The 23495-nt window shown below is 35.7% G+C and overlaps 1 protein-coding gene across 17 annotated transcripts in view; it reads right to left on the bottom strand.

Annotated features, from left to right (window-relative positions):
* Nucleotides 1-23495, bottom strand: part of NFASC (neurofascin) — a 163995-nt gene that overhangs the window by 79879 nt on the left and 60621 nt on the right. For 16 of the 17 annotated variants that reach the window (XM_039341080.1, XM_039341163.1, XM_039341051.1 and 13 more), the window contains exons 3-8: nucleotides 19110-19298; nucleotides 10312-10329; nucleotides 7523-7628; nucleotides 6660-6856; nucleotides 5863-5985; nucleotides 3536-3706 (exon numbers count right to left, since the gene is read on the bottom strand). In XM_039341080.1, coding sequence (XP_039197014.1) covers nucleotides 3536-3706; nucleotides 5863-5985; nucleotides 6660-6856; nucleotides 7523-7628; nucleotides 10312-10329; nucleotides 19110-19203 — 709 coding nt within the window. In that variant the 5' untranslated portion in view covers nucleotides 19204-19298. The remainder of the gene's footprint in view (nucleotides 1-3535; nucleotides 3707-5862; nucleotides 5986-6659; nucleotides 6857-7522; nucleotides 7629-10311; nucleotides 10330-19109; nucleotides 19299-23495) is intronic. The other variant, XM_039341060.1, reaches the window with a different exon arrangement.

The raw sequence follows: 23495 nt of genomic DNA, 5'->3' as shown, positions 1-23495 counted from the left end.
GCAATTTAAAAGCTTAAAACAGAATAGTACTTAAATATTTCTGAAAACCATGTCATTATGTATATTTTTCATTTATCACATTTTCTTCCAACCAATCATATTTATTATAGATTGATTGTTTCCAAGTGGCCTCCTACACTGCCAGTAATTTTCATTAGCAGATGAAGAAAAGTGTAAAAACTGCAATAAAGTATCTTCCAAATTTTTGTGTATGTTATTTATCTTTACACAAAGAACCACTTCTCAATTAGATAATAGATGCAATTTTATGTAGCTAAATTTTTCTAAATACAGATGCATTGCTCTTGATACCCTTAGATTAGAACTTCATTTAACTGTCTGCCATGACCCACTTGTCTCGAAGGGAGAGGAATGCATTTATTTCCATTCCCATAGCAATAGTCAAGAAGAAATCTTTCTGCGCTCTGTTTGCAGAATGTTTGTTAAATTAAAAATAACAACAATAATAACTTGAACATTTTTTTCTACAAATTGCATTGTGGACAGCCTTACCAGTTTTATGGCCCAACAATAAGAACAAAAAGCAAATGGCTTCTCCAAATTCATATTGTTCCCTACAGGATAATATCTGAAATGTTTTGAGGTTTATTTCATTGAAATTCATAGAGCTGTTTTAATAGGATATTATAAATAGAACTGGTTTGTTCCAAGCTTGGTATAAAACTTTTCTTTAGTTGTGTACATTTCTATAGGGTAAAGTAAAAATTCACAAGAAATAACAGAATTATAAAAATATACAGAAAGAAATTGTGTATTTGTGTGTGTTTATGAGAGACTATCAATTAAAAGACTAATATCAAACAGAAACTTAATTATACAAAGCATATTTTGATTCTGAACATAGTAACCATGGTAATACAGTACAAGATGGCAGACCAGAGGATGTATTTCAGCACGGAATGGGACACTTTGGTCCAGCCGACTTGCCACAGCCAACTTGCCTTGGCCAACTCAGTGTGGCCAACTCGCCATGAGACAACTCGCTGTGGCCAACTCATTGTGGGACAATTCAACAATTCAATTTAAGTATTTAAAATAATTAAAAACTTATTTTACTTTCTGCCATTCACATTTAATTTTGTCCTTCCTTTTGCATACTTTTTTAATGATTCTATTCCACCATTTCTTTGATATTGTCCCACGGCGAGTTGTCCAGTGGCACATTGGCCATGGCACGTTGTTCCACAGCAAGTTGGTGCAGCAAGTTGGCCGTGGTGAGTGGGCTACACCGAGTTGGCTGGACTGAGTTGTCCTGGTTCCCTTTTAGCATTCCGCCTGGGATTGTCAATATATGTTAGAAGTCACATTCTACCCTAAGATTTTTATATAAAATGATGGGGAAAGCTGATATTTGTAAATAAGAACTGAGCTGGTAAATACCAAAATGACTGAAATTATGGCTGATATCTGGTCATTCATTCTTTGGCTATATTCTAGTCCACAACTATTCATCCATTTTGTCCTACAAAGAAGGCCCACAGAACTTTCCTCATTAAAACATTAACTCTCCTTTTTTGAAGCACTCCTTTATACTTTTTGTATGTTATGTAATTATGTAATTTATAATCCCATAAATTATTTGGCATTAGTGATGTCCAATCATATTAAAGAGATATTCCTGTGAGCTAGAATGTACAGTAACTTTCTTCAATATTCTCAAGATGGTTAACATTATAGGCAGAAACCTAGAATGGCTCCAAGTTCCATATTTTTTTAAAAAAAACAAGAATATATGCCTAAATAAATCAGCAGTGAGATATATCTACTACAAGCCAAGAACTATGTATTGTATGGAGGTTATCTTCTCAGTGTTCAGAACTAGTCATCTACTATCTCTTTTTTTCCCTTATTCCATTTATATATTGGGCTTTCAAGTAAGTGTTGATTCCTGGAGATATATTTGAACAAGAATATATGCCTAAATAAATCAGCAGTGAGATATATCTACTACAAGCCAAGAACTATGTATTGTATGGAGGTTATCTTCTCAGTGTTCAGAACTAGTCATCTACTATCTCTTTTTTTCCCTTATTCCATTTATATATTGGGCTTTCAAGTAAGTGTTGATTCCTGGAGATTATTTGAACTATTCCCTTCAGTTTTTTTAAATAAGATTTTTTACCATTCAGGTAAAATAATTTTTTAAAAAATGAAGACAAAATTTGCTTTATCTTTACACACCTTGTAGTCTCTAATGAAGAGCAAACCCTTAATGAATGCAGGTGATGTCTCTGCAATATTGTCAGGTGTCTATAGTTTTTCTTAGATCAATGATATCTGAAGACCAGAAATGTCCAAAGGATAGTTCCTAGTGTTACCAAAGTACCAGAAGAAATTAAGGGTGAGGTTTTCAGAATCAAGCTGAACATAAGAGGTTGAATGAAGCCAAATACATAGTTTCTTTACAGACTACTAAATAAGCATAGAGATGGATACATTTAGAAAAATCAAGCTTAGTCTAATTGTGGAAATAATGTTTAACCTGTTTTTCTAAATTAAAAAAAAAACAGTATCAGGTAAAAGTCTGTTGAAGGTTTCTAAAATGATCCCTTCTCCTATAACCAAACATTTAAAAAAAAGGGGGGGGGAGGAATAAGAACCATCTATTTCCAGTTTACAAAGTAGGTTTTGCAGCAGTTCCAAGAAAATTCCACAACGAATTGCACCCTGATTCAGGTGACCCTGAGAGCACAGATAAACCTCCAAGTGATCTCAGCAGCTCTCAGAGAGAGTTCTAAGGACCAGATGACTGCAAAGAAATACAATACTTCCATTTCTCCCCACCCACATCCTATCACAACCTATTCTTCCATCCCCCACCATCCAGTCTCAATTGTCGGTACCTATCCTTTCAATCCCCCCTCAGAACTGATGAAGCTTCTTGGATGAGAAGCAAAATGTTTTCTTCTTCTTCCTCAAGGAAAAAAAAAACAGTTCAGTTGCCTTTTGAAGAAAAAAGCACCTTGAGATAGCTATGACCTGGATGACTGAGAATCTCCACAGACATATTAAATAAAACTTCTCCATTTAAAAACAGGAGGATCACTTAATCTCCTGAGAATTCTGTGGTGCAGGATCATATCCACAAGAAAGCTGTAGACTAAAAACACAAAATAAGACCAGAGTTTCACATTGCTATTCAAATTTCCAAAAACATATTCAAATAAATGATATTCCTTAAAAATATTTAAATGTTTGGGTCTGTAGATAGATATTTTTTCTTAAGAGGATTAGTAGGGCTGTTTTAAAATTCCTTCACCCTCCCTTCCCATCTCTGTTCTCCTTGGACACTAATGCAAAACAATCATGTGAGAAGATAAATAATTTTCAATGTTTTCTAAACATGCAGAATGGAAACAACATAAATTAAGAAATGACTGAACAATAAAAATACAATTTCATTAATGCTGCCACATTTGCAGAGAAGATTTTCTCTGAACATTGCCAGCACAGCTGGTATAGAAAGGACCTTGCTGTTATTACTCCAACTAAGCTATTCATAATAAATACTTACTGGTCAGGATTTTGAGGGTGTAAGGATTTTTCTGCTGGATGGTATGTGTGAAAGCAAAGCGAGCATTGCAGCTATAGTCAGTCAGAGCATCCTGCTGCATGACATTAGAGAAATACAAGTCACCATTCTGCCCTTGAGAGACGCGCTTGTCTTGATGGATTGGCTCCATGGCTGCAAGAAGGAACAGCAATTCTTTTTAGAATTCATAGCTGTATTACATAGCTATGTGCTACATTTCATAGCTACATTGGAACCAATGACCATTATCTACTAGGCATAACAAGCTCCAAACACCACATATTAATTCTTGCTAGCGTTAAGACGCTAGAATAATTGAGCCACCATAATTATTAAGATGAATGCAGTTAGGAAAAACCTTTTGAGATGCTTTCCTTTAATATTAATTTTTTCACATATGATCATACAGTGAAATTTATGAAAACAATTTATGGTGTTTTTCATGTAAACATTAGTTGTTTTTGTACTTTAGTCAAACGGATTTTGTCCCCATGCTATCTAGCCGATGTGAAAAAAAGAAGATATTTACGAATCTAGAAGGCAGGGCACAGATTTGTTTTTTTAATGTAAATTAACCTTTGCTAATTGCTGCAGTCAGCCAGCCCATTTATTTATCTGGACAACTTTCACGGGTATGAGAACACACCAAAGAAGTACATTTCAAAAAGTGAGATCCTGCATATATATATATATATTGGAATACTGTAATGCAGTAGTTTGGGACAGAGATGGGGCAAAACACCTTGGACCAACTCTGTCTGCACCTCCAGATCTACCTGATTAAAAAGCAACAGCTACTAACTGACAACATGTCCTCCATGTTGCTTTTGAGAACATGGAAGGAGGAAAAAGTAGATAGATTATATAATCAATCAGAATAGAGCTGGAAGGGACTTTGGAGGTCTTCTAGTCCAACCCCCTGCTCAAACAGAAGACCCTATACCATTTCAGACAAGTGACTGTCCAATCTCTTCTTAAAACAGCTTGATGGAAAGCTATTCCACAGGTCTTCACTGTTAGAAAGTTTCTCCTTAATTCCAGGTTGCTTCTCTCCTTGTTTAGTTTCCACCCATTGTTTCTTGTCTTGCCCTCTGGTGCTTTGTAAATAAGTTGACCCCCTCCTCTTGTGGCAACCCTCAAATACTAGAATAGTGCTATCATATCATCCCTAGACTTTCTTTCGCTAGACTAGCCAAATCCAAATCCTGCAATCGTTCTTCATATGTTTTAGATTCCAAGCCTTTAATCATCTTAGTTGCTCTTCTTTGCCACTTTTTTCCAAAGTCTCAGCATCTTTTTTGTAATATGGTGACCAAAACTGGATGCAGTATTCCAGGTGTGGTCTCACTAACTTTGTGAAGTGGTACTAATGCTTTATGTGATTTTGATTCTATGCCTCTGTTTATACAAAGATTGTAATACTTTTTTTGGCTGCTGCCACACACTGTTGGCTCATATTTAAGTGATCATCCACTAGGACTCTAAGTCCCTCTCACAGTTACTGATTTTGAGCCAGATTTCGTCTAATTTGTACTTGCATCTTTGGTTTTTTTCTGCCTAAGGGTAAAACCTTGCTTTTCTCCACATTAAATTTTATTTTGTTAGTCAGGACCCATTGTTCAAGTCTGCCAAGATCTTTTTGGATCCTGAGCTTGTCTTCTGGGGTGTTGGCTATTTCTACCAGCTTAATGTCATCTGCAAATTTGATGAGCTCCCTTTCTATTTCCTCATCTAAGTCATTTATGAAGATACTGATAAGTACTGGTCCTATGATGGAACCCTGTGGCACTCCACTACTTACTTCCCTCCATGTAGTTGTAGTACCATTAAGGACTACTCGCTGAGTATGGTTTGTCAGCCAGTTACAAATCCGTCCGTGATGCTGTCTATCCCACCTTTTTCTAACTTACCAAGAAGTAGTTTGTGGTCTACTATGTTGAATGCCTTGCTGAAGTCTACATATACTATGTCCACCGCATTTCACTGGTCTACTAATTTAGTCACTTTGTCAAAGAATGAAATAAGATTCCTTTGCAGCTATATCATAGCTGGCAAACGTATCCCTTCTATATATGTTATACATTAGCTTGCATTAGCCTCCTTCAACCTGACAAAGATGAAGCGTTGTGTGGATTGTTACCCATGACATCCAAAGGCATAGTTTTTGCCATGGTCTAAGTACCCTATATGGCGAGTATCCAAAAGGAACAACCTGACATAGACATCCTACGATGCCATTGCATCTTGTGTCATGGAACTGTCTCATTTTTAAGTACAGTTATAGCCACGTGAGTCATGTGCAGACTTACAGCTACTCATCCAAAAGATAGCAGGGGGTGGTAGTCCAGGTGGGGGATTGCATGCCAAGATAAGTGAAGCACCTTCGTGAACCTCTTGAATGTCCAAATTTTCCTTTGGCCACAAAGGGGATTCTGAAATTATAAACTTTGTAAGAGAAATTGCATCTACTCATGTATTATATTTAAAGAGAATGATTCAAATAGATACTTGATTAAATGAACCTGGGATAATTAATAATGGCCAGAAAATATGTGAGTGAGAAATTAGACAAGATTCCAATGAATACAGAAAATCTCTGATGAAATTCAAATGCTGACAAAAAGATAGAATATAGGAGCACAGGCATATAAACTTTGAATAAACAGATTTTATTTCTGAGCAGATTGGAAACATCACTGTTGGTAGTGATGTCCAAAATCTAACAGAGTGGCTCCAATTGAGTGATCAAAGCTATCAACTTGAGTTTTTTTTATTACCCCATCCTAAAATATGCTTAGGAAAGAGTTCTTAGAGTCATAAATTATACATTTACAGAAATACAAACATTTTCTAAGTTGCTGCAATCGAAGATGGCTGCTATTGTTTTATACCAATGTTAAAACAAATATATAATGCTAGAAGTCTCTTTCACCTCTTGGTAAGCAGCAACACTGTATTTATTAAACTGTATATGAGCTTATTGCATGCCAGAAATTTTATAACCGTTCTAAGTACAAAACAAAGCCCTAGCAAACTAAACCATATAACTGATAAGGCTATAGAAATGCATAATGAAGTTAACAATTTGTGTTAAAAATGTACTCACTTGAAACATGCAGGAATATTTTGTTGGAGATAGCTGTTCCATAGTCATTCCGAGCAAAACACTGATATTCTCCCTCATAATCCTCTGGCCTCCCACCACTGCGGAAGTCAACTACCAGTGTACCTGACCAATGCCTCATGCTTAATCGAGGGTCCTTTGCAACATTGAAAAACTTGCCATTTCGTGTCCAGGAAAATCTGTAAACAACATTGCACCAAAAGTTAGTCACTTGGTCTGTTCAAGAACAGTGGCCTCTGTTGCTATACGGTGTGCAGGTTATTTGAGATCTATTAATTTTCTCTGCAATAATGGATCCTGAGTCCTACAACTTGGATGAAATATAATGCAAGGACATTCCCCCATTCAGGATTTTAATGTTATGTGGAGATGAGTTCTACATTTACACCATATCTACATTTGATGCTTAGCAAAACAATCATGATATGGCAATTTTAAATCCCAGAATGCATTTAGAAGGCCTACCGCTATACTGATTATAACAGAATCTTTATGATGCAAAGCAACCACAAACCACTCCAACAACACTTTGATTCTGTATAAATTTTTGATATGCTTGGCATGATAAATGACATACACCCTTTTAACAAAACAATTCTTTTATACTGGTGTGAAAAAAATTGTTTCAATGAGCTCTAAGCCACATGATCTTGAGTCATAGTGATAAGCATGGGTCTAGTATTAGAGAACATTTTTTTCTAGCTTGGTTCATCATAAAGTGACTGCCAAAATAACTTAACCATGAATTCTACATAAGTCTGGGCACAGCCATTCTTGTAGTGATACAGTAATCATTCAGATATTTGTATACAACTCTTGAGAAAATAAACTACAATTACACTCACGTGGGCGTGGGGTTGCCTTTTGCTTCACACTCAATGAATATATTATCTCTTGGATCTACAATATAATCCTTTGCAGACTCCTTTGTAATTGTGGGAGGCTGAGGCACTGTAAAAGCATATATAAGAGAGGGAAAGAGAGAAAATGAAGGTAAGAGGAAAAAATTACCTTTCCATACAAAAATACAATTTGAAATACTGTTGCTTTTTATTTCACTCAAACTGTTCAAGTCTTGTAAGGCTGGGAAGCTTAGGAAAAAAGAACCACTTGGATTGCTAGAATGACATTTATTGCTAGCAAAGTAATGAAACAATCTTGAAAATTCTCCTTCATACTTAACATAATTAAGGCAGAGTTGGAAAAGGCTGATCTTATTCACTGTTTCTTCTCCCCCATCATGCTTATAATGGACAAAAGGTACAGTCCACTAGTAAGGTAGTCCTCAACTTATGATCGTAATAGAGCCTGCCCATCATCATCTCATGATGGTCATAAAATGGTCATGTGATTTTCTCACCTTTTTTGCAGTGTTTGTAAAATGACTATTGCATTGTTAAGCAAACACTACAGTCGTTAAGCAATCCAATGGTTCTTATAGGTGCAATTTTGCTGGAAGTGCTGTTTTTTTTTTTTTTTTTTTTTTTTGCAAAAGTGTCATAAATTGCAGTGATGTGGCTGTGGGAAACTACAAATGGTTGTAAATGTGGCCACAATGCCAGCGCCCAAAATGTTGGTCATGTGCCCATGGGTCTCTCTCTCTCTCTCTCTCTCTGTGTGTGTGTGTGTGTGTGTGTGTGTGTGTGTGTGTGTGAGAGAGAGAGAGAGAGAGAGAGAGATGGAACTTCAAATCCAAGTTGTAAGTACCCCAAAGTAGGTCCATCATAACTTTGAATGGTTGCTAAATGAGAAGTCACAAAACAAGGACTATATGTAATTGCTCATCTTCTTTTAACATTTAAATGAGAATATATGTTCTGACCCCAATCCCTCACTGCCAGGTCTCCCTGTTGTGAGAGACACCCTGAAATAAGAAAATAGATGAATTCATTTCAACACAATTGCAGTCCTACAGGGCTATAACTGCTTCTCTGCCAGAGTTATACTTGTGCAGAGGAGACAAATGCAGACTCATTCAAATGAGACTACCATTTCTGTGCAGACCTTTTGCTTAGATAAATGGCAACACGTAGATCATCAAGAATGCTCTTTCTCAAGATTTTCCACTGTCAGCAGCTCAATGATATAGCATATAGGACAGGGCCTTCACTTGTGTGACCCCCATCTATTGAATGCCCTCCACATGAACATATATTTGTTCTTCATGTTATCAGTACTTAGGAAAATGGTAAATATCCATCTCTTTTATTGTTATTAAGTGTTAATTCAAACACTTTCAATGATTCCAGTTTTAATTTTGCTTTAAGTTTAATTTAAATGTTTATATTCTTCTGATTTAGTTTTTAAGTTACTATAAATTGTATTAAATGGAAAGAAATATGGAATATACATTTTTAAAATGTTATAAAATAAGCAATGCTAATTTGAAAAAAAGCAGTGTCAAATCTGGTCAGTATTTGGAGAGAATCTCATTAGGAAAGCCCAAAGTATGACAAGCCATCTCTGTATTGCTGCCAAAAAATCTATATGGATCTATCTTGTTTAAAGGAGGTTTTACTTATAAACCCTTTCCTTCTATAAGGGGAAGTCAAGTGTGCAGCATACATATTGCTCTCCTCAAATATTCATTTTCCTAATTCCAGAACAGGATAGCTGATCTTCTGTTCTTTTTTTCTCTAGAAGCACATGTAGTTCTCAACTTACAGCTGTAATTGACCCCACAATTTTGATCATTGAGATGGACATTAAGTGATCACTGCAAGACTGTGCCTGATTTTATGACTTTTTTGTGGCAATCATTAAGTGAATGCATCAGTCGTAAAGTGAACATAGTAGTCATTAAGCAAATTCTTTGTTTGGTATGGGTTGTTCTTTTGCTGAAACCAGAAGTAAAAATGCCATAAATCATGGTTAGGTGACCTCTGGGTGATGCAGATGATCATAAATGTGGGTCAATTTTCAAGTGCCCAAAATCTAAGTAGCTTTTTTGAGGCCATCTCCTAAGCAACTGGTCGCAAGTCGACAACCATCTGTAAATTAAAAAGAACACATACAACTGCACAACTTTTGAATACTTTTCTCCATCCAGTAGATCAGATCACAAATTGGTCCCATTTTTGTTTAAACTACTTACTTGTATAGTGAAAGAAGTAATTTTAAAAACAAGCTGTTCTTCCTTGACTTTTCTTGGTGACTTATAAGAAGGTGACCGTTCAAACACTACTTATTCAAGCATTTCTGTTGTCTTCCCACCTACTTTAACAAAGTTTACCTGTAGTCTAGTTGGTTCTTCCCTCACCCCCGTGGTGTGGCTCACAAAAGCAGTGTGAACTAACCAGCTAATTATTAAACACATCTCTCCTGTGTTTTGGAAAGTTTAAAGAAGAAAAGAGCAGTAATTATATTTACATAAGTATGTTTTATATTTTGGACTAACAAAAACATCACTTTGAAGAACAAAAATGTGGATAAAACATTTTCCCCTTTAATTTACTATGATCCACTTTATATTTGAGGGCTTTAGCTGAAGACAAATGTTTTATTCCAACAAGTTAATACAGAACCTACTTCAGACTTGTTAACTACTATATAGATTGCTGCTATACCCAGGTTCCTTAAAATACAGAGAATGTTATTTCAGGAGGGGAAAAATTGGTCAGAAAACAAGACTTACATGTATCTTGAATACTTGCTGTTAATTCGAAGGTATAAGCACAGCAATAAAAAGAGAGAAGAGAGAAACAGGAAGGGTTAATCTAAACGTTTAGATCTAATATTAAATACCAAAAGGGGTAAACAAAACATGCCATTTAAATGAATATTAATATTATTAGCTTAAATATATTGCCCGGAGTTCCTGTGAAGAAGAGTTAGAGAAAACTTTAAAAAAAGGTGGGGAATGACACAATTAGCAAAATAAATACATATAAATATGAAGCAAGAAGTCTACTGAAGACTATTTAATGGACAGATTTAATTCATAGTCTAATCTAGCTCATAGGTGTTTCTGTAGCCTTCTCTAACATAGTGTCCCCTAAACGTATAGGATTATAATTTCTTTAATCCTCATAAATTGTAATATATGGGGCAAACCCTTACAAATGCTTAAAGTATAGTATTTTACAGATTAACCTATACTTTCCTGTAAAAATCCTTTATGTGGCTAAGAGGTGCAGAAAAATAACATCTTAAAAATCTATGTCACTTTCTTGTTTAGTTATTCATATTTTGGGGGGTAGTTTTAAAAATGCAATTATAAACAGCATTCAAGTGATTTACAACTCTTATGTTAATGCTAATTTCTTAAGACTTTATGCAAGAAAGTGCAAAGTGATGGTAAAGACCCATGGAAGGCCATTCTACATTAGAGAAATACTCCAACAGAGGGCATGGACAGTAGTCCGGCACAGAGACTATGTCACGGAGACTAAAGACCTTTTTACCAGTGGCAAATAAGTTGCTTGAGCCCTCTGTGAAACACATTCTTTTAGAACTATTTCCCCAAACAGTTTTACTTTTTCACCACTATATGCTTTCTTGAATAAATTTCTTTAGTACAAAAATGTTTACGTACATTTCTTCAAAGATTATATCACATCATTTGAAAAAAAAAGTCCAAATTTCAGAACCGTTTCAATTTATGTTTTGGTTCAGAAAATGCATTCAAGATGATTTTATCTTAACATCTATGTCAAAATGATTCCACAAATTCCCTGCCCCATTCTTAATTTTGCAAAAATCAGTCTTATTTCTGGCTACTTATTCAGTTTTTTATACCAGGGATCCCAAACCTTGGTAACTTGAAGACTTGTAGACTTCAACTCCCAGAATTCCCCAGCCAGCTGTTTTATACCCTGTTTTATACCATTCATCAACCCATTTTCCCATTTTTAAAATTTATTTGAAGTAATATATATCTTGTTCTCCCAAAGTTCTTTTACTTGAATGCAAACATAATTCAAATATGGTTTGGTACATCACAAATGCTTTTCTAAAATCAACAAGTTTTCTGATTCAACAGTTTAATATGCAGATCTGATACCCTGCTTTCAATGGTAGAAATATTCTTTAAATCATATCCATACACCACACCTGTATGCAGCACTAATCTCTGTGAAGGAGGGAAGCTTCTGGGGTCAGAGAAAAAGAGATCATTTGCCTGGTGAGTTAGCAATTTGCACACTTATCATAAACCCACAGCAGCTGTGACTATTTATGCACCACCTGCTCAATTTATAAAACCTGGAGCCTTTCAAACTTACAAAAAGGAGATGAATTAATTAGCTAAGTCTCTGCTATGAACAATGGGTGGACATGAGAGGAGTAAGAGAGACCAAGCACTTTCTCTGTTAAATAAAAGGAAGATTAAAAATCCTATTCTCTGGCAGCTTGCACGAAGGAAAAACATATGGTAGAGCCTGATGTCACCAAAGTGAGAAAAGAAAGAAAATCTTTGAAAATGGGTCCAGCTGGATAAAACAGATGTTTGCCATGTTCCTTAATGCCTTCTACTGATTTGGGATAACCACTTTCTGCTTCACTGTATCCTAAGGTTCTGTGACTATAAACAATGCTTTCAGGTAGTTGCTATGTCATAACTTTTATCCAGTCACTTTAATGAAATATCATGCATACATTCCATACGGATATCTACTTTCTAGCAAGCCTGCCAAAATGTCACTAATACAGCATGTCACCATATAGCATTAACCTTGTGAACTCTCAAGCTTCCTCCTTCCGTTATATATTCAAGATGGACAGTATTTAATATTTATTTGCTACGTATTTGTAGGGGTATGGGTCTATAGATATGCTGTTCATAGTATGTTTAGGTGTGTGTTATGTATGTGTTTCACTTTGAGAGCGGACAACTAAATTTCATTTTTGATGTGTGCTGTTGTGCCCACAGTAAAAAAATGACAATAAAGGTTATCTTATCTTATCTTAAATCAACAAAGACTGGTTGCTCAATTTTAAATCATGATTTTTTCCTGTTTAATCTTGTTTGGGAGAGGTAACTTGAACTAAGAGGATTGGTTAAAAAGGGGGATTGTAAACCAATCTGCCCTAAAGCAACCATCCCTGAGAAATGATGAAAAAATATGGGAAGAGGTCCTCCCATCCCCCATCAGCAAAGTCACTAAAAGTATATTTTGACATTGAATCAAAGTGATTTTTGGTCACTATTTAGGATTCAGGCCTTTACGACTAGTGGTTAAATTCAGAATTTATTAGCTAATTTTTCCTTAATATATGTGATGCATCAATTTATTTATGTTTACTTTTTTATTTATTTATTAAGTTTTGGTGGCACCCTTCTCACTTTCAGAATGGCCTGGGCAATTTACAGCTAAAAGTATAAAAACCATAAAAAATACATCAGTAAAATGGGAGCCAAGTAAGAAACAGAGAATAAGTTAAAAGGTGGGGTGGCTTCAAGGTCTTAACAATCCCCAGTATCGCATGCCACTCTGGGACCCCCATGCAAGTTGGTAGAGTCAGGTCTTCACACTGAAAGTGGGAACCTACTTCACCTCTGGGAAGAGAATATTCCAGAGCGCAGAGGCAATAGTACAGGAGGCTCTCTTCCCAAACCATGTCAATTGAAATTTTTTAACTGACAGGGCCCATAACATACCTTCCCTGCTTGACCAGGTGGACAGGTTAATATGATGGGGGTAAGATGGTTCCTCAGGTAACTTAAAGCCCATGTGATGTAGGGCTTTAAAGGTAATATTTACTAAAAGCAAACTGGAATCTAATGAAAACCACACAGCAAAGGTGTTATATGCGCCATCTTTGGGATACCCAAAATTCTGCACCAGCTGTACTCTTCAGAGATATTCCTGTGTAGAGCGCATTGCAATAGTTCATGGAAGAGATAACCAGGGCATGAGTGACTGAGAGTAGGCCTCCTGATCCAGGAAAGGGCCTAACTGGTGCACAACACAAAGTTGAGCAAAGGGCCTCCTATTTATGACTGCCACCTGCTCCTCAAGCAAGAATCTAGGAGGACCTCTAGATTGTACCATGCTGTCTAGGGCAGCGCAACCTATCCAAGACCAAAGATGATAAAGCCCTGGATACAGATGAATTGAATATAGCCATCTTTTTGTCTAAATCAGGGGTTCTCAACGTTGGCAACTTTATGACTTGTGGACTTCAACTCCCAGAATTCTGGGAGTTGAAGTCCACAAGTCTTAAAGTTGCCAAGGTTGAGAACCCCTGGTCTAAATGGCTATAATAATGAGATACGTAAGATTCCCATATATGTCAAGTATGAGGAAAAAAGGAAGAAAAGTAATGCAATAATTAAATAAAAATGCTCGGTACAACATTCATTAAAAGCTTCCAATGCTCAAACTGCAAATTCTACTTTTAAAATGAAATTATGATATGTGTTAAAAGTTATAACCATAAATCTGATTTTTCTTTAAATGTAACAGTTTTATTATTATTTAGTCTTACTGTATTTTTAACTGCTGGAAGTGCTTACATTTATAATATAGATAACACAGTGAATATTGTATACTTTATATCTTGGTCACTTTAAACCTAATCCAAGTACTTTTCTGCTATGCTATTATTCTACCACATAATTGGTTGGCTATTGTCTTATGTGCCAAAATGATAAAATAACTTTCAATGTTTAACAAATGTGTCTAACGTGCAGTGCAGATTTAGGATTGTTTGGAGAACTTATCATGAACTGCCAGGAACCTCCAGAAATAGTCTGAAGACTTTTATACATATAGGGGATAAAGAGACTAGCATAAACTTCCCTCCCTCCTGGGAGGCTAATTCAGTCTATCTTCACAGCTGGCATAATAAATGAGTTAATGGTAAAATATTTAATTATTTGCCAGATTATATTTAATTATAAAATCCAACACTAAACATTTTTTCAGCATTGTCATAACTTTGAACAGTCATTAAATGAAGGATTGTGAATTGAAGACTACTGCTATACCTATTCTTGGGAAATGATTGCTGATGACACTATCCATCACAAGCATAAAACATGCAGCTCTAAACAAAACATCTCTGCCTCATGAAGACTCTGGATAAATGAAAATGATACTTTTAAGGGAATTACATGTTGCCCGACAGTTAAGCTCTGGAACAAAATCCTGAACAAATTCAATGAACAGTAAAAATCTGAAAAAAAAAGAGAATTATGAACGTGGGCAGGAGCTTATTAAAAACTTGATTTATGTCAATTTATGAGGGATTGTCTTTTTTAAAAAATGTGTTAGATATTTATATTAATAGAATCAGAAAGTCAATATGAAATAAAATTGATTAATAAATAGAATAGAGCTGGAAGAAACCTTGGAGGTCTTCTAGTCCAGCCCACCACTCAAGCAGGAGAACTTATACCATCTCAAACAAGCGACTGTCCAGTCTCTTCTTAAAAACCTCCAGTGATGGAGTGCCCACGATTTCTGAAGGCAAGCTGTTCCACTGGTTAATTGTCCTTACTGTCAGGAACTTTCTCCTTAATTCCAGGTTGCTTCTCTCTTTGAGCAGTTTCCAACCATTGTTTCTTGTTCTGCCCTCTGGTGCTTTGGAGAATAATTTGATCCCCTCTTCTTTGTGGCAGCCTCTCAAAAACTGGAATACTGCTATCATGTCTCCCCTATTTCTTCTTTTCTTTAGACTTGCCAAACCCAAATCCTGCAGCCGTTCTTCATATGTTTTAGTTTCCAGGCCTTGGATCATCTTAGTTGGTGTCCTTATGATGGCTTTATGATGAAGGGGATGCCCATGGCATATTTGGAATGTATATAAAAATAATGCAAACAATAATGACTTCTATGTTACTTAGCTTTTCTCAATCTGGGATCAGATTCTAATGAGTCTTACTTATTCCATTAGAAGATACCATTTTTTTATATAAAAAGTATCTCCTACATATTAGAAAAGTTCCAAATGAAAGTAAATTATACTTAAAATAGACAACTGAAATAATGAAAAAGACAATGTTATGAATTAAAATAGGCATCCTTCCTCTCTCTTCAATAAATATGGAATCCTGAAGAAAGACACAATTGATGAGAAACAAGTCATAAGTAATTTTGGATTTGTTTTTTCAATAACAAAGTAGTGTTATTTTTCTCCTGAACTTTATATGTTCCTTAATGACAATTTCCACTCAAAAGAAGAAGAAAAAATATCAACAAACCTTTCTTGATCATCACAGAGAGTCTCCTATATAGACTCTATGGATTAAACAACTTTTAATTCAGTAGACTTTTAGTGATTAGTAATTTAGCAACAAGCTTCCTACAGGTTGGCAGCACAAAGAACAGAAAATACTTAATCTTTAAGTAAAACCAATAAAAGTAAATCCAGTGTTTTCTCACAAATAAAATCAGAATTATATACATGCCTAGGAAAGCATTTTTCTTGTGGAGGATCATATTTTTTCAGAGATGCCAGTGTTTGTGAGGAACTGGGTCACTCTAATTTTTTATATCTGCCCATTAAGTTGGGCAAGAGAGGCATGCCAGGTTCCATTTATTAGGAATTATCATGTGGTAGGACCAAGGAAGCGTTCTTTTCTACAACTGTGCCTGCCCTCTAGACATCATACTGCACATTTTGCAGAAGAGCCTTGAAGACCTGGCTGTTTTCTCAGGGGCAAGGGTCAGGGGAGTAACTGATCCCCCACTATTGCTGAATGGTGTTTTGACAGTTGTAAAAGGCAGCTTTTACTTTTTTTATACAGCATACATTTATATTGTACTTTAATTGTTTTAGCCACCCAGAGCCACATTATTGAGATGGGAAGCCATATAAATCAGTATAAATAAATAAATATATGTAATGTATACATCCTTGCATATTTAGGTCTAGAGAGAAAAATGGCTGGGACTAAAACCAATAGAGTCTGAGGATATCATTCCCATCTCTCTGATTTCACAATATTTTACTTCACTCTTGCAGTTTACTATTTTTTCCTCTGTATTTGCCATTTCCTTCTCCATCTTTTCAATACCTCCCTCATTGCCTGAAACGTGGTTAAGGTCTGCATGAAATGGAATCATGGGGAACTTGCACTCTATAATGTACATTATCAATGGCTGATATCATGAAATTAGTCCATGGGAATGGCAATATTTTATATGTCCACATTGTCCAATGCATCTGACCAGAATTAGATCTAAGGCTGCAATGGGGTGATCAAAAACATCCCAACAGAACTGCTTCAAAAGTCCTTGGGTGCATCTAGCGGTGTGCGGACAAGCATTATCGTGAACCAATACCACACCTGAAGTGGTGCCATAGAAAATCCCACCAAATGTGAAGATGCCAAAGGAGTTCTGCTAGTGAAGTTCATGGTGTGTAATTTGATCATCAATTCAGAAGTCTACTGTGAAACGTTACAAAAACTCAGACGAGCCATCCCCAGCAAGCGTTGGGACATGCTGACTTTCGGTGTAGTGTTGGTTCATGATAATGCTCACCTGCACACCGCTAGACACACCAAAGAACGTTTGAAGCAGTTCTGTTGGGATGTTTTTGATCACCCCCCCCAATAGCCCAGATTTGATGCCAAGCGACTATTACTAAGGATTTCAAACCTTGTAAGATGTTATGACAAGTGCCTCAATTTGTATGGCTATCATGTCAAAAAGTAATGTAAAGTTGTAGTTTTCTAATGTGTATAATAAAGTTCTGAATCTGCGAGTGTCTGTCATTGATAACCAAACAGAGGTTTATTTCCAAATTGTTCTGAATCTGCGAGTGTCTGTCATTGATAATCAAACAGAGGTTTATTTCCAAATTGTGCCATCACACAAAAAAGATAGAAGTGAGGAAGAAAAGGAGAGGCATATCCCATAATTATCATTCTAATCCCAACAGAGTGTAGTTTATTTTAGATGAATCAAATATTATTCTGATAGGTGTTATTAGATTTGTAATTAAAATTATTTCATAAATTAATATTCCAAGGCAATTGATAAGATTGTTATTTCCCAGATTTTTCTAGTCAAATACAGTGGATTATGACTCTAGGAGTTACCTCAAATTTCAGGAAAATGAAAAATATGTTGAAAAGACAATACTGAGGAAACTTGAAAAATATTCTGAATATTCTTTCTAAATCTGAACTAGGTGTCAAGATTAGAACAAAAAACAGTTCCAAATAAAATCTTAATCAGAAAAACCTGATAGTATTGCTTTCTCTCATTTTGGATTCAATAATTATGGCAAAGAAAGGCTTGTTTAGAACCTACTTGCAACAACCTGCTTTATATAAAAGGCCTAGTTTTATATAACCTAGATTTGATTTACCTCACAGATCATCACTCAGTCAGAACCATTTTTGGCACAGTGTGTTGATCATTAAATACTTCAACCCTCACAAACAATGGTATATTGAAACAGGAAATGGAATGGAGCAATCATGTTATATTAGCATTTCCTAATCTTGATGCCCCACAGATGTGAGAATTTCAGTTCCAAGAATTTCTCAGCCAGCATAGCCATTACTGAGAATTCTGGGAGTTGGTTTACACATCCAAAAGATGGAGATTAGATTATGCAGAAACTCAAAATGCATTCCCATCTATTTTCAATCAATGTCCATATATATGAATTAGCTTCCATACTTTATCATGTCAATACAAGTCTAATGAAATAATACAGTTTTTAATGCAAATCTCAACTTCAGCATGCATGGATGGTGTCAATTTAACATACCTCAGACAGTATATTTGTGGTTGAAGTTTCTTCAGAACTTCAGCACTTGTACCTTTCAGAATACAGCAGATGATTCTGATGCTAACCCTAATTTCCAGGACCCCCTAGCTAAAGGATAAGCTTTACCATCATCCTCCAGTTCAGAGTAGAAATATGTAGTAGGCTTTCTGATAGTATTCAAGACTATGTTGGCATCTGAAGGGGAAGCTTTCTAAAAGAAGGTATATCTCAAAAGAAGGTATACCTCAAAGTCCTGTTAGATATAATTCTGAACATGGAACTGAATTGTTTTGAATACTCATACCTGCTGATCACCTTCATCCTGAACAATAAAAAACAAAGTAAGAGTATGCTTCATTATATGTGGTGAGTTAGATCAGAACTAAGACTGGTCCAGTGATGTATGGATTCCATGAAACTCTGAATTGCTTTTAATCAGAATGCCTTGATATGATTTTTAAATCTTCCAATTTATTTTATTTGAGGTAATTAACACTAGACCTTGAACTATACTACACTTTGAGGAAGAAAGAAATCAAGGCAATGGCACACTAGTATACTAAGAATATCCGTAAATTATCTTTATAAATCTATGATTGGGTTTATTTATACTGAAACCCTAGTGACTGCTTACCAAATGGTAGATGATTATGATTTCAACTCTTCTGAAGATCACTGCTCTTCCTTGCTGGGTTATTCATGATAACATGCCTGAGAAACTTGATGAAAATGAATTGATAAAATATAAAACAGCGAACTTACGATCCCGTGGGACTTCAATGGCTCTGATGAGGTTATGAAGATATGAAGTGAGCACCACGACCATGTAGGTTAGGAGATACCTTTGAGTTATCATGTTGAATATTTGGCTAAGATTCTATGTCCTCAGTTTCCTCCAAGAAGACAAAGTGGCACCTTTACTGCTGAAGTATACTGATATGTTTGGAATTACTATAAAAAAAAAGAAAGAAGAATTAGTAAGCTACTACTGTATTAAAATTCATATATGCCTCATTTTTTCTAAATCTTCACTGGAATGAGACAAACAAGAACAAATTTCACAATCAGTGACTTTCTTGGTTTAATATAATTCAGATGACAACACTGTGTTATCTCGTATTTCTTTCTTAAAAAACAAAACAAAACCTAAGCAGGGGCAGGTATGTTTAGTATTTAAATTCACTCTTATATGTAGAATTCTTAAACAATTCCTTTAGCCCAAAACAAGTCACTTGACTGTGTCCACCAGCATATGTAGAGGTACTGTACTGTACAATTGGTCATTTTTTGAATAAAATGTAATTAATATTACCAGTGTTAATAGGAATGAGAGTAAGGGAGAATCATTTTTGTGGAAGGCTGTGCACACTAATTTCACTGGAGCTTTCTTTCAAAAATTCCCTGAACTTATCCTATCTACCATATCTCCTAATATTTCACTGTTAAAGTATTGGTATTTCTTGGGGGGGGGAAGAGTATTATTATTATTTATTATTATTATTATTAGCAAATGAGCAAGGACAAATGATCTGAAATAACAGCTCTGTAGTTCTTGCAAATATGCAGCTCAACTGTTTTACTTTTTTCTTTTTTGCCTCCTCAAAGGGCAGAGAGTTTGCGCAAGCAAATTATCTCTTCCTGCATTAATTTTTGTTCAGAGCTTAGTAGTCCCTAAAAATGCCACTGCAAGTTAACAAGTTCAGATCCCTGCCTTAATTGATTAGAACCTTCTGGTCAGCTGGCAGCTGCCTGCCTGAAACTGACCAGACCTTTCATACTGAAGGCTTTTATTGTCCTAACTGCTGTAGAGGTTGGAAAATAATTTTATTACTACTTATTAGCATTATATTTGTGAATGGTCACTACTGTGAAAGGAAAAAAATCTATCACTATTTGTTTATCTGATTTAAACACCTCGACAGATCTCAGTATTAAAGGACTTATTGAAAAATGAAGGCCTAGGCCTGTTGGAAGTATTAAGCCAAAGTTTGAGCTATGGCCTCTTTCATAATATGACAAACTTGAATGCCTGGTAATTGGGGAAGTGAATTTGTGGAAACTGAGGAATTGATTTTGCAGTGGAACAATGACACATGTTATGGAAAGATGTATTTGTGTCTGATTCTGTTATTGTTAAAATCTTGCCTTTAATGGATTTTCCTTGACACTATACAATGCAGCTTCTAAATGAGGACTAACTTGTAAATGGGAATGGGAACAGGTTTCAATGGCCAAATAGATACTGGCAGAAGATTATTCCCCATCTTTTTCTCCATTCTTTTCCAGTTTCCAGAACTGCTTCATTATTTAAGAACAAGAATGCTACCTCTGCAAATATTTCACTCCCAGGAATCAACTTGTTGATTGCTTGGGGTGCAGCATACAGGATAGGCAACAATAATTAGTATGCTGTTTGAGGTCTGAGAAGTACTGAAAGAAAGCTTTTTTGCTGGATGAAACAAATGCTGCCAACTCATTTGTGAAAACACTAACATTAAACTAGGTCCAAATGCAGGCTCTCTAAAACAGAGAAATCTAAAGTGCTGCCAGCTGCACTGACATCTTCTTATAAGCAGGCAATTCACCATTTTCCTAAGAGTAATTTGCTGCCATGCTTGTGCGAGTGGGTAGTTTGTAGTGAGGAGACACACAGAGTGCTATTTGCCCACAGTTGACATCAAATCAGAACACAGCCCACACTGTCCCGACCTTTACTGTTCCTGAGTCTGAAATTCTACCCACAACCTTAGTAATGCAAAAATGATAGTGTTCTACAAAGATGCTGATAGTGCAATTGATCTAAAAAAGCACACATCTTAACCAGTATCAAGAAACCTTTTCATCCTCATTAAGATGGTGCTCAAGAGTAGCATAACCTGGCATGCAGGCAGATTTCAAGGAAAAACCAACCTGATGGAGCAGGTTCTGTATGCAAACTTTAGATAGAAAACTGGAAACCTTTTAAATGTGTGCTAAATATAAAATGCACAGTTTCTTCTGTGGATAAATATCAGACTTATTTAAACCATATTCTAGTAGAAGTATCTTCCATGTAGGCAAATACATGCCAGAAAACCCTAGAAAAGACTTGACTCACTAGTTCCACTACTTTGAAGGATAGATCACATGGGATATCTTGCATAGGTTTCTTTGGCCCTATAAGGTAGGCCAGACTAAGAAATCAATGACATATTCGCCAGTGTTACTTTTACTGTGATAGAATCTTGCAATCTGAATGTATTCCTTCCTATCTCACTTTATCTTAGTTTGAACTATGGAAGGGGTCAGAGGCATTTGTTCATTAAACCCCAAAACTCTGGGGTTTTTATGCTACAACTGTGAACTTGATGGAAATCCCCACCCTCTATGGCTCAACTCACAAGCCAATCGAGGAAACCTCTGTTTCTGCAATTTAGTCATGAGGAGTGACAAACCAGAAGCCAGGTGGGTCAATTTCTGGTTTCCTCCTTCAATCTGGAGGAAAAAGAAGGCTACCCTGCTGTGCAGGAGGCAAAACAAGCTGCAAATCCATATCCATTAAAAGGCACCATTTTCCCCACCTGAAGTCATCTCCCAATATATTATCAGAATAACCGTGAAATTGCCTCCAAGAATATACTGCAATATGTAGAGCTTTTATTTTTTTAACATTTTTAAACACTTTTTTAACATAGATTTTAATCAAATGTATATAATCCGAACTGTGGTGGAATGTAGCCTGGATTCCTAGGAGGGTGGGGCTGCATTCCAGAGGACCAAGTGACAGTGCAGTTGGTTGGAAAGAAAGCGAGTTAAGACGGCTCCACCCTAGCAATTCTCAGAGTATATATTTGATGGTGCAAGAAGTTGCTTTAGTTTGGTAGGGTTTCTATCTATAAATGAGGAATGATAAAGGAAATTGCTTGGAAGTAACTTTATGTGTCTTTCTTGGTTCCTGTGGCCTGACAGTAATCTTTGTTTGAGGCTCTTTTGCAGGTTTTCATAACCACTATAATTCTATGTACCAATAAAGATACTTGACTTCATCTATCCAATCATTCTTGTCCCTAATTTAAGGTATTTTTCTAGCACACTTTTCAAAAATAAACACTTTCTATATGATTAAAACCTAATGTGGATTAAATTCCCTCCAGGTTATGATCCTTCAAGAGATACAGCATTATTCTACCACTTCTAAATGAACAAGGATGTTTTGTGATACAGAAAAAAGGTAGGTGAAATAAGCCACATCACTGCATTTATGATTGTAAGCCAATGTAACAATGCAAGAGAAAATGAAAAGGAATGAATGCTACATTTTAGCTAAAATGATCGTGTGCACTGCAGGACAATTAAAAAGTAAACTTTCTACTGTATTGTTTATTTATCTTGTTTCTAAGTAAACAAGGACCATTTTTAATTACAATATTTTGAATATGTTCCCAGGAAAAAACCGTTTAAATAATAGATTCAGGTTTCTGCAAGCTGAGAAATTCTCTATTCTCCAATATTTGACATGTTCTGGGAAACAGGACGGAGTGCGGAGACATTTAATGCCATATAGCTCATGGCAAATTATATTTAGCTTTGAATTAATTCATTTCCAGTATCTGTGTGAATTATTAACATGCTATTAAAAAGAGAATCTAAAAGTAATTTCATCTCATCTGGGTACCAATTATAGTCACAAAGAAAAAACACCCCCCCACACAAAAATAGATACTGTATAACAACTAGTTGAATGAATGTATATTTTTTTCCCCAGAGGTAGATGGTGAAGCTGGAAATACTAACTGAATTCCTTCATTCTTACAATCAGAGGTTTTCTTGTCAATTGAAGCAAGTTATATATACATTATTATGGCTACTGTTAGAGAACAAGATATATAAATAGCTTAAAAATATAGAGCTACAATTCACAAAAGTTCTGCAGTAAAGCAGGAGCAAGCATAGACAGACAAGGTCCCATGGGATCATGGAACTAGGCACTTATATCTCAGCTGAACATAAATCACATAATTAGTGTAAGGATCATAACAAGAGATGCTTCCAGAAAAAAAATAGGATAAAATGTAAGGAAGGAAGAAAGGAAAAAGAAAGAAAGAAAGAAAGAAGGAAAGAAAGAAAGAGAAAGAAAAAGAGAAAGAGAGAATAAGGGCTACCATACCT

This window comes from Crotalus tigris, unplaced genomic scaffold (genome assembly GCF_016545835.1).
Source record: "Crotalus tigris isolate CLP2741 ecotype Arizona unplaced genomic scaffold, ASM1654583v1 scf7180000017550.10884619, whole genome shotgun sequence".
Classification (NCBI taxonomy): Eukaryota; Metazoa; Chordata; class Lepidosauria; order Squamata; family Viperidae; genus Crotalus; species Crotalus tigris.
This window is presented reverse-complemented; position numbering and strand designations above follow the sequence as displayed.